At 48.5% G+C, this 12,017-nt stretch overlaps 1 protein-coding gene across 6 annotated transcripts in view; it reads right to left on the bottom strand.

Annotated features, from left to right (window-relative positions):
- Positions 1-12,017, bottom strand: part of CEP250 (centrosomal protein 250) — a 48,518-nt gene that overhangs the window by 30,569 nt on the left and 5,932 nt on the right. For 3 of the 6 annotated variants that reach the window (XM_018057763.1, XM_018057762.1, XM_018057761.1), the window contains exons 2-9: positions 9,225-9,513; positions 8,709-8,765; positions 6,815-6,897; positions 6,423-6,588; positions 5,288-5,394; positions 4,786-5,040; positions 3,238-3,334; positions 405-506 (exon numbers count right to left, since the gene is read on the bottom strand). In XM_018057763.1, the coding sequence (XP_017913252.1) occupies positions 405-506; positions 3,238-3,334; positions 4,786-5,040; positions 5,288-5,394; positions 6,423-6,588; positions 6,815-6,897; positions 8,709-8,765; positions 9,225-9,410 (1,053 nt within the window). In that variant the 5' untranslated portion in view covers positions 9,411-9,513. Of the gene's footprint in view, positions 1-404; positions 507-3,237; positions 3,335-4,785; positions 5,041-5,287; positions 5,395-6,422; positions 6,594-6,814; positions 6,898-8,708; positions 8,766-9,224; positions 9,514-12,017 lie in introns of those variants that run through there. The other 3 variants (XM_018057765.1, XM_018057764.1, XM_018057767.1) reach the window with 3 other exon arrangements.

Below are 12,017 nucleotides of genomic sequence, written 5' to 3'. Positions count from 1 at the left end.
GTTTTCTCTCTCCCAGAGGGGTGGGAGGAGGGCATCTAAGAGCCAAAAAGGGTGGGTTCCTTCAATTCTTCAAATCAACTGTTTACCATTGGTCACCCAAACCCAGGATGAGCATCAGGGCTGGAGCACCCGTTGAACACTCCATGAATAAATGAAAGAAGAAGAGGTTATTGAATCCCGCCGCTGTCTGAGAACTGCAGCCGGCAGTAAGAACAAGGGCCTGTTTCAGCAGGCAGGGCCAGCCCACAAAAGCTTAGCTTAGGGTTCCAGTTTTCAAACATACCCAGAGAATTCATCCCCACAAGACCCTCAGTCCAAACTCCCCTAGGTGCACCTGAGAGGACAGGGAGGCCTGGGTAAGGGCAGGCTGGACATGTCACCGTGAACAGGAGGCTGACTGGTACCTGGGTTATATCCTGGATCACTTGCTGTAAAGACAACTTCTCCTCTTGGGCGTTCCTACTAAGAGATGCCTCGTGTTCCATTAATTCTGCATGATTTGCCTCCTGAACAGGGAACAAAATGGAGCCTCTGAGCCAAACTTTCAGAGGAGGATTTATCGTTTCAGGCCCCCAAATCAACCAGTCTCCTTCTGTCTCTTCTGCAACCATACTTTTCCCCTGACCACACTGGAATGCTAACGCTGTCTTAGGACCCAGCGGACAATGTGATGTGGTGATTAAGGGTTCAGATTAAGGGATTAAGGGCTCCGAAGTAGGCTGTCCAGATTAGCATTCTTTCTCTGTCACTTTCTAGCCTGGTAACCTTAGGCAACTCCTTCTTTGAGCTTCCTTCTCTTTAAAACGGGAATAATTAACAGCAACTACTTCATAGATTTGTTCCCAGACTTGAACGAAAAAACTGCATGTAAGTTATTCAACACAGCACCTGTCACAAGGCAAATGTTCATTAAACGTGAGCCATCATTGGATGAAGGATGGCTACTGTCTCTGGACAGCAAATGGACGGGTGAGACCTAGGGCCAGAGGAACCTCTAGCCCCAAGGAAGGCCAGTAGTAAATCTGAAATCTCCAAATTTCCCTCCTTCTTCCTACCTTATTGTGCTGCTGCTAAGTCACTTCAGTTGTGTCCGACTCTGTGCGACCTCATAGACGGCAGCCCACCAGGCTCCCCCGTCCCTGGGATTCTCCAGGCAAGAACACTGGAGTGGGTTGCCATTTCCTTCTCCAATGCAGTGAAAAGTGAAAGCGAAGTCATTCAGTCGTGTCCGACTCTTAGCGACCCCATGGACTGCAGCCTACCAGGCTCCTCCGCCCATGGGATTTTCCAGGCAAGAGTACTGGAGTGGGGTGCCATTGCCTTCTCCGACCTTATTGTGCTAGTGAAGACCTTAGAGACAAAGATTTGCAACTATGGGCTTTTTGGGGGTTTTTTTTGGCCTATGCAAAATCTGAACCAACATTTGTAAATTGGGAGATTTTTATAAGCTGAGAAATTCATAAAAATCTACATTTCTGGCATCTCTCAAAAAGTTAACAAATGGGCCACACCAGCCCCATCCCTGTTGCTATTATTGTTCAGTTGCTCAGTTGTGTCCAACTCTGTGACCCCATGGACTGCAGCAGGTCAGCCTTCCCTGTCCTTCACTATCTCCCGGAGTTTGCTCAAACTCATGTCTATCGAGTCAATGATGCCAGCCAACCATCTCATCCTCTTTTGCTCTCGTCTCCTCCTGCCTTCAGTCTTTCCCAGCATCAGGGTCTTTTCCAATGAGTTGGCTCTTTGGATCAGGTGGCCAAAGTATTGGAGCTTCAGCTTCAGTATTAGTCCTTCCAATAAATATTTAGGACTGATTTCCTTTAGGATGGACTGGTTTGCTCTCCTTGGAGTTCAAGGGACTCTCAGGAGTCTTCTCCAACATCATAGTCCAAAAGCATCAATTCTTCAGCGTTCAGCCTTCTTTATGGTCCAACTCTCACATCCATAAATGACTATTGGAAAGACCATAGCTTTGACAAGATGGACGTAAGGCCTCATTCCTACATGGCAATTATTTCTTAAAGTTGAACAGTGGATGCCTCCTCCAGACAGGACAAATGTGTCTCAGGGTCCTGCAGTCCCCACTTCTCTCTTTTTTTCCTGTGTACTGAGATCAAGTATCCCCTGTTGTACTAAATATGACCATATCGGAAAAATCAGAATTCTTACAGCTGAAACTGCTTGACTCATTTATAGTATTTGGGCCATGAGGACATCTGAATTTGGAAATTCCTGAACACAATGGAAGCAAAAAGGCGTAAGCAAGTTTGCTTCCCAGCTGATCTCAGTTTAGATGAGAAGACTAGGGATATGCATAGCGATGGTGGTTCAGGATTCGCCTAGAGTCAGAGATACAAAAACTAGAGATGGAAGAAAACATGGAACCAAGCCAGAGGTTCTGACGTCCAACCTAAGAGAATCCCTTTGATAACATCCTTGGCAGATGTTATCACGGACTTCACTCCTTCCCAAAGCGGACTGTTCAACTATCGAGCAGCTCTAGCTGCAGCCAAGGTCTACCTCCCGGTAACTTCTAGTCTGGCAGGGCTTGTGGCACCCTGGCATACATTAAAACAAACCAGCTCTCTTCCCTGGTGTCAGTCCTTCAGTTACGTGAAGGCAGTCATCATGTCTTCGTCAAGCCCTTCTCCGCCAGGCTACACACTGCCATGCTCCTCAGGTGTTTCTTGAATGAGTAGGTTTTGAATCTCTCTACACATTTCCCTCCACCCTCTCCTACTTGGCCACTGTGCCACGTGTGTCCCACTCTCTCAGAAGAGGACACACTGCAAAGCTCCCCTAAGAAAGTAATAGGGATGATGCTGTTGCTGTTAAGTTCCTAGGTCGTGTCTGACTCTTTGTGACTTCATGGACAGTAGCCACCAGTCTCCTCCATCCATGGAATTTTCCAAGCAAGGATATTGGAGTGGGTTGCCATTTCCTTCTCCAGGGGGATCTTCCTAACCCCGGGATCAAACCCACATCTCCTGCCTGCATTGCCAGGAAGATTCTTTACCACTGAGCCACTTGGGAAGCCCATAGTAGAAAGAGTAGAGAGCTAATGTTTATTAATAGGTAAATGAATTAATTAATTTTCAAATGGAACCAAAATTAATTTTGTAGCTTCAGGGGATTTCATCAAGGAACATTTAACTGGTATCCTGCATTTTTTGTCCATAAAGGACAGGAACCTATAGGCCCACTCCCAACTCCTTCCCAAAACAAAGGATCACATACCAGGATCTCCATCGTCGCTCTCAGAGCCTTCACCATCTTTTCATAATCTTCATTTTGCTTCTGAGACTGGGTCAGCAGAGCAGAAAGCTCGGTCACCCTGATGAGAAGATCACAGCACTGTCGCCTGGGCACCCATGGATGTGGACAGAGCTATGCAGCACACCCCCAACCCAATAGAGACACCCCGCCTACAGGCTCCCCAGAGTCCCTTGGGCGCCCCCAGCCCCTATACTCCCTGAACACATGATACTATAGCCTTGAACTCAGCAGGGGAAGCCAAATGCCACTCAGACACATGCAGGGATTTACCACATCTCAAGGCTGGAACACTTGTTTGGGGGCCCGAGAGCTGAAGGAAAGCCCTGGCCCAAGCCCCTCCAGGCCCCACTTGATCTTGAGGTCAAGCACCCTGAAGCCAATGAGAACATCAGAATTGCCACATGGGATAGTTCCACGGTCCCTCCAGCCCAAGGTTCTAACTCTGATGGAGAAAAAGGAGGGGCAGTTTGGGAGAGATTATAGTCAACCTCCCTGATCTTAACCTCAAAGTTCAGGGAAATCACCAGGCCTCTTTATCACCTTTATCCTGGAGTGCAGTACTTGGTATTATATGGGTAGCTTAACAAATATTTCTTGAATAAACTCATCCAGGAGTTTAATTTTTGTTTCAAAGTCTTCATAATTTGATTCTGTATCATCTTTAAGAGGCTGAACTCACTGTACAGTCACTCATTTAGTTATTGTATCACTAAATAAGCATTTATTGAGTGTCTACTATATGGCAGGTAAAGTGCAAAGCACTTGGTCACACAACTTGACTAAGACATTCTCTGTGGTTTCCAGTGCCTTCACAACCCAACAAAACAAACTGCAATTTACGTACGCCACCGATAGGTGGTGACACTACCCTAGCCACGGGGTATAAACGGAACTCTGTCCTGAGATGACTCAAATAGAGTTGTTTGCTCATGTCCCTGCTCTTCTCATTTTTTTTTAATATCGATTTTATCATAATCCAAAAATAAAAGAGCATAGCCAAAACAAAAGAAAAAACTAAATAATCAATGAAAGTAAAAAAACTATTAATAAATAATCAGTGTTCTAACAAGCAGTTCTAAAGACCACGGTGGGGTACAGTAATGTAACAGGCTATTGAGGTCATTGAAGAGGTGACATTTGAACTATGCCTTAATGGATAAGGCAGAGAGAGGAGGGAGGGAGGCATTCCAGGCCGAGGTCAGCATCTACAAAGGCAGGGGACGTGGAGGGACTTGGCTGTTCTGGGAATGGCAAGTAGTTTGGTATAGAGTCACTGCCAGCTCTATGGGTCAACAGGAGGGAAACTGAGCTGTGAGATAGTCTGAGGGCAGAGGGCAGCGACATGGCCCCAGCTGTGGCCCTGGGTTTCACACTAGACCCTCCTCTGGCACATCTCCTTCCCCTCTCGTGGGAGGAGGGCTCTTCAGGTCTCCCCCACCTGCCTGACTCCCCAAAGCAGTCGACTTACTTTCCCCAAGCGATCCCCTCTTAGGACCCAGCCCATCTCACCGATCCTGAAGCTCTGCCTTCTCCAGATCCCATTGACTCTTCAGCTGTATTAACTCCTGGCTCCTTTCATGGGCTTCCCTTTCCAGTTCCTGGGTCTTGGCTAGTAGCAGCATCAACTGGGGTGGCTCGTTTCCGTTCAGTCTCCCAGATCCATCAGACTCCCGAGACGGTGGTACTCCCACAGTCAGGCGCAGGCAAGAGGTCAACAGGGACCCCGAAAGCCTTGCGTGCTCAGCCTTGAGTTCCGTCAGGTCTCTGAGTCCAAGGAAGGAAAGAGCAGACTCCGGTAGGGACCAGGGATAGGAACGGGCAGGTAGAGGTCAGGCCCCAGGAAGAGCGGATCTGGGAAAAACCATCTGAATCCAACAATTCCATCCCTCCCCACCAACTCTCCACCCCTGCCCTCCCCCCACAACCTGACCCCTCCCTTCTAAAGCAGCCCACTGTCACAAATCTGGAGTCGGCAGGGGCAAACTTTCTCCCATCTTATCCCCACACTGACCTGTCAGTGGCTGACTTCATTTCCAGGAAGTGGCGTCGGAAAGTCACCACCTCCCGCCATAGACCCAGGAGGCGACCGTGCTCCCCTTTCAGGTAGCCCTTGAAGAACTGTGTGTTCAGAAACCCAGGTCATATCAAAGGGCAGAGGACATCATTTGTCAACACAGGTGTCCTGGATCCCTCCCGACCATTGCAGGGAAGGGAAGAAGGGACTTACAGGAGACAGCTTACGAATGGGTGTCTATGTTCAGGTGATGCTGAGGTATTTAATAAAATTAGCAGAGGGATTCAAGAGGTCAGAGGGCCTGGGATGCTATACAGCCTTCCCTGAGCTAGATTAGAAGGTGATAAACAGTAGCTGCTCAACCAATGAGAGCTATTACCATCATCTGCACAGATTTATAATGAGGATTAAATGATACGACATATATAAATCACCTAATACAAAGCCTGGCACAGAGCAATGGCTCAGGCAACATTAGTTTCCTTTAACTGGGATCTGAAAATGTCTTCCCATTCAATTTCAACAGCTGCCTCCTTGGCATCTAGCTTGCAGACTTCCAGACGAGGGGAGTCTAAACTTTGAGATCCATCTAAAATCTGACCGAGGCACTAATGCAGGGACAGAGCTGCTGAGTGTCATGCTGCTGCTGCTGCTGCTGCTGCTGCTAAGACGCTGCAGTCGTGTCTGACTCTGTGCGACCCCATAGACGGCAGCCCACCAGGCTCCCCTGTCCCTGGGATTCTCCAGGCAAGAACACTGGAGTGGTTTGCCATTTCCTTCTCCAGTGCATGAAAGTGAAAAGTGAAAGTGAAGTTGCTTGGTCGTGTCCACCTCAGAGACCCCATGGACTGCAGCCTACCCGGCTCCTCCACCCATGGGATTTTCCAGGCAAGAATACTGGAGTGGGGTGCCACGCTACCTGCCAGCAAAACCTGGACTGGGCAGGTAAGGACAGAATGAAGCTGACAGCCCGAGCAGGGCTGAGCTGCCAGCAGGAGTGCTAAACACGCCCAGAGACTTAAACTACAGCCCGGTTCCCATCCCGGTCCTGAAGTTAACCCGTTCCTTCTGGCACCGACCAGGCAGTGCCCAACATGCACTCCTCTCACTGTTCCTGCCCCGTTTCTCTTACCTCCTGCTCCATCTGCCACTGGCTCTCCTTCCTCATTAGCTCATCCCGGGCCCGGCTCCAGTCGACTGTCAATTTTTCCACATCTTCCCGAAGCGCTTTATTCACCACGTCAGCTTTTTCCATGTGCAGCCGAAGCTGGGTGTTCACCTCCGCTAGACTCTCACACCTGCACTGGGGAGGGGTAGGAGCAAGTACTAAACAAAGGTCTGAGCCAACCCCCTGGACCTCTTGGAGTAAGACGACAACCACTGGAACTTTCCACTGCCAGGAGCTGGAGGGCTAAGGCTGAAGTCCTTGGTTCTAAACCATGTCAGCCCTCGAGACAGAGGTTTTCCATCAGCCTTCTCCGCCCGCCGGCCAACCACCCAGGCCAGAAAGTTGGGGCCCATCACCTCTGTTGTTCCTCTTCCAATCGGATTAGCAGCTGTTCCAGGTTTGGCTCTTCCACGCTTTCCCACCTTTGAGGGATCGGTCCCTTAGCCAGATAAAAGCAAGCCTTATTCACCTCCACAGAGAACATCCTGCAGACCAAGTCTCTGATGCCCTCTTCTACAGCAGCCCACTTTTCTAAATTCACACTTTTATTTTTACTTTTGGCTGTGCCATGCAGCTTTCAGGATCTTAATTCCCAGATTAGGGGTCACATCTGGGCCCTTAGTAGTGAAAGTGTGGAATCCTAGCCCCTGGACTGCCAGGGAATCCCCCTGCTTTCTTTTTATTCTTTCTCCCCTTTGTTAGCGATATGTCTCTTTTCTCAATCACTGCATCCTGCAAGTAAATCCACTGTATATCTCTCTCCAAATGTGAACCACGGACTTCTCATGAAAGACAGCATTTGGTAGTGAAAAGAACTTTTGAGTTAAGAAGCATAAGATACAGCTTCCAGGGATCTCCCTGGCAGTCCGGTGATTAAGATTTTGCCTTCCACTGCTGGGGGTGCAGGTTCGATCTCTGGCTGGGGAGCTAAGATCCCATATACCTCACAGCCAAAAAACTAAGAATGGAAGCAATATTGTAACAACATCAATAAAGATTTTAAAAAATTTTTTCTAATCTTTAAAAAAAAATAAACAAAATACATCTTTCACTAATGGCCTTGGCTTCTATTACACTAATCTTCAGACTTTGGGAAGTTATAACTTCTCTGATCCACAGGTTTTCAGCTCCAAAGTGAAGGTGATATCATTCCCCTGAGAAAACTGCTTTGCAGGTAAAATGACATAATTCTACGACAATGCCTAAGGGTGCCTACACAATGCCTACAGATCGATACATACTAAGTCCTTTCTCTCCTCTGAAGGAACTCTTCTGAGGGTAACGTTAAGATGGTGCTGAGGGGAGCTAGAACAAAGGCAGATGGGTTTTTGAAAGGCAATTCTATCCTGCCCACAGCACAAATAAATCTATCTGCCACAAACACATCTTTCCCGCCCCCCCTCCAAGTCTGTGAGGCACACATCTCTCCACAACAGATAAACACTGACACCTTCTGGAGGAAAAATGCATCTCTTCTCTCGGATTCCACCCTCCTTCCAATCTGGTTCAGACGGTAAGGAATCCGCCTGCAGTGCAGGAAACCTGGGTTCAATCCCTGGGTCAGGAAGATGCCCTGGGAATGGCTACCTGCCCCAGTAGTCTTGCCTGGAGAATTCCAAGAACAGAGAAGCCTGGTGGGCTACAGTCCATGGGGTCACAAAGAGTCGGAGACGACTGAGTGACTTTCACTTTATTTAACTTCCAATCTGATAACCTTAAATTTCTTAAAGCTGTGTTTTGCTCTTAGCGAGCCCTGGGCTGGAGTCTGTTGGGGCAGGAATAGCCAGGTCCCATGAAGGTATCCGATAAAGCTCTCAGGGGACTTCCCTGGCGGTCCAGTGGCTAAGCCTCCACGCTCCCAATGCAGGGGGCCTGGGTTCAATCCCTGTTCGGGGAACTAGATCCCACATGCCTCAATTAAGAGTTCGCATGCCACAACTGAAAGATCCTGCATGCTGTAACTAAAGATTCCCCACTCTGCAACTAAAAAAACAAAAGAAAAAGATCCTATGTGCCACAATTAAAACCCAGTGCAGCCAAATAAATACTAAAAAATATTTTATTATTAAAATATTAAATATTTAAAAAATTTCCCAAATATTAGAAAAGGCAAAAAGAAAGCTCTCAGGAGCTGCTGAAAGAGCCACTTCTACCAAACACCGCCTTACCTCTCCCCAGCCTCCCTCAGTCAGCAAACAGGGTCTAACCATACTCCCCGAGGGCCCGTGAGCACAGAACAGCCTCACTCACCCCAGTGGCTTCCAGCCGCTTCTCCAGCTCCTGGCACCAGCTCCGGTACTGTAACACCTGAGGCAAATGGAGCAGGACCGGGCAATGGGCCAGCTGGTACCCATGGCCCAAAGCAGAGGTCCCCTCGGGGTCGTGGGCAAACCCCTCAGTGAATAAGGGGCTGGGTGACAGGAGTGAGGTAAGGCCATAACATCTTACAGCTTCTGTTTGGTCATTTAATAATACATTCTCTGCAGCTTTTGTTATTGGAGAAGCAACAAGTTTGTGGGCTCGGGAACTGGCAAACCTAAGGTCAGGTCCGATTCTAGGAGAGCAAAGCTAGATGGCTGACGGAAGCCCCGTGAAGGGTGTCTTTGAAAGGACACAGTCAGCAGCTGGTGGAGGAGTTGGAGCATCACACAAGAGCTGTTTAGGTGTTGCCACCGTGTGGCTCTGGGCTCCGGCCAACCTCGTCCACCTCAGCCCCCAACTCCAGGGGTCCTCCTCTTCCCCTTCCTAAGAGAGCGGCCGCCTTACCTTGGCCTGCAGCTTCCTCACGAGAGCTGCTTGCCTCTGCTGGGCCTCCTGGGAGCTCTTCAGCTTCCTCCATGAGGCTGCCTGGTTCTCGGCCATCTGCTGCTGCAGCGCCAGCACTTGCTCCTCCAGCACCAGCTGCAGGGACCGGGGCTTCATATTGTTCAACCCAGGGCCCCCTGTCTCCATGGGGGCCCCCGACAGCAAGCCCAACGGCCCCTAAGCAGCCAGAGGCTGTTTATTCCCAGAGAAGTCTCTGAGCATCGTTGGGTCACTTGGACCTCCTCTTGAGCTGGGGACCAAAGCATACACTGGAGTTGAGAGAACTGTCTAGATGACTCACATGTATTCAGCAAATACTCGTTAAGTCTGGCAGACTTGGATTGGATGAAGTAAATAGGTTCTTTCACTACAGCACTCCTCAGAGCTTTTAAAATAATAAGATGGACCTAATCTCTACAGGGGGGGCCATGATGAGTGGCCATTCCCCAAAGCTACTGGACCACGACACAGGGACCCGTGTTTCCTGGCATGCCTTCCGAAAGTCTGCACCCAACCAAGAGCTCCTAGTTTATCAGTGCATCCTTCGTGCCTGGCGCAGCGCCTAATAAACATTTGCTGAATGAATCACGAAAGGTGCTTTTAGGCTGGCCTGGGTATGGGTATAATTACAATACAGTGTGGTCTGTGCAGTAATAATAGATCACAGGGTAGTATGGGAAGACAACAGATGGGCATGTGACCCAACCTAGGTGGGACTGTGAAGGTGTGAATATCATCATCATTGTTTTATACCTGCTAAGTCACTTCAATCATGTCTGACTCCTTGAGACCCCATGGACTGTAGCCCGCCAGACTCCTCTATCCATGGGATTCTCTAGGTAAGAATACTGTAGTGGGTTGCCAGGCCCTCTTCCAGGAGATCTTCCCAGTCATTGCTAATACTTGTTAAGTGCTTCTATGGGTCAGTCACTTTGTTAAGTGCCTTACACACACTATGTCATTTTGGCATCACAAGAATCTCAAAACATTCCTATGACACTTAAACATTGGTACTACTTTAACTCTTCATACGTGGATGAGGACACTGAGGCTTATAAAGGTTAAGCCTTAGTTAAGAAACTAGAAAGATTAAACAATTTGTCCTATTTCGTACACTTGATGTTTGGTTGACTAGGGATTTGAACAAGAATTCTGACTCTCTGACACAGAATAGCAGGCATTTCGGGCAGGAGATCCAAAATAGAGAGGGAAGAAGGAACCAGCCTCAGGAGGATGGAGGAGGAGCAAACTCACCTCACTCACCAGGAGCTGGGCCAGAACCAGGCAATGGGGGTCAGCAGGGGAGGCCAGCCTAACCAGTGACTTCAGAGAGAGCCAGGAGAGGGGAAGGCAAGACGGTCAAGAAGAGTTCAGGGTGCTGATCCAAGTTCTGTCTCTAAAGAGCTCTGTGACCTGGAGCAGGCTAGTTCCCTTTAAGGTTCCTCATCAAAAAATGAGGGCAAAAAGAAAAAAAAAATGAGGCACCCCGCTCCATGACCTCTGAGTTTCTTAGTCCTCTAAAACACCTAGGGCTGGAGGGGAGGTTATAGAGTTCTCTCATTTTATCAGCCCTGAGATACCCATCAGCAGGGCTGAGGAATATCTGTATTTCCAACTACCTATCCAGAAAAAGGCCTATCAGAGCTGCCTTTTTGGCAGCATCAGTCTCCTAATCTGAAAACAATGGCATATGCAGCAAATTCAGATGCAACTCGCACATACAGTGGGAGTTTCAGGGCCCCACGCCCCTTTAATGCACCAAGCTGCTGATTTCCTACCAACGTGACCTTCTACCAGGTCCTTCCAGATTTATTCAGGAAGAGTTAATCACTTTTATACGTTTTAAAGTTTATATTTAATACACAGAGAGAATATCGATGTCATATCTTATTATCTGTCTTTTCCACTAATTTGTGAGTTCCTGATAAGCCAAGAGCTGACCAGTTCATTTTGGTCCTCAGCCACCAGGGCTCCCCATGTAGCGCCAGTGGTTAAAAAAATACTGCCTGCCAGTGCAGGAGACAAGAGAGGCGTGGGTTCAATCCCTGGGCCAGGGAAGAGCCTCTGGAGGAGGGCATGGCAACCGAATTTGGTACTGTTGCCTGGAGAACCCCATGGACAGAGGAGCCTGGCGGGCTAGTCGACAGGGCCACACCGAGGCAGGTACTACTGAAGCGACTTAGCACGAACATAGGTTGTCAACAATGCACAATGAAGAAATGCATGTGGGCTTCACTCCCGGAAGATCTAAACCCTTAGCTAGAGGTTACAAAGTGGACTGTTGGTTCTTTCCAATCTCTGTGTGGCCTGTACAATGATTTTTAAGAATTCAAATTAGATGCCAACACTTACCAGTGGGAAAATACACCCCAAAGTTCATATTTCTGGTTCCTTTGGAAAATCAGAGTATCCAGTGAACCTTGACTCCCATTCCTACAAGGCCACAGCCAGCTGCAGTGAGACAGCATCTGTCCCCTTTAGAGGAGGCATGCTCTTCAGTTCTCCTCAGTCCTGGGCCCCTGCCTGGCTCTGCCTCTCTCTCATATACTGATAGCAGATTTCAGTTGTCATGCCATTCTACTTGTGCTATTGTTTTTCTTACAGCAGAGTTAGGAATACTCAGCTTCCTAATGTACATCACCTCCTGAGCTACTGCAGACAGCTGAGTTTGTAGAGATTCTACTAGACAGCAAGGAAACAGCATAACGTAGGAAGAGCAGAGTGGTACCAATAACAGCTTAGGGGCACCAGCAC

The sequence above is a fragment of the Capra hircus genome, chromosome 13 (genome assembly GCF_001704415.2).
Source record: "Capra hircus breed San Clemente chromosome 13, ASM170441v1, whole genome shotgun sequence".
NCBI classification, from domain to species: Eukaryota; Metazoa; Chordata; class Mammalia; order Artiodactyla; family Bovidae; genus Capra; species Capra hircus.
The sequence above is the reverse complement of the archived record's forward strand: the minus strand, read 5'-3'. Positions and strand labels throughout refer to the sequence as shown.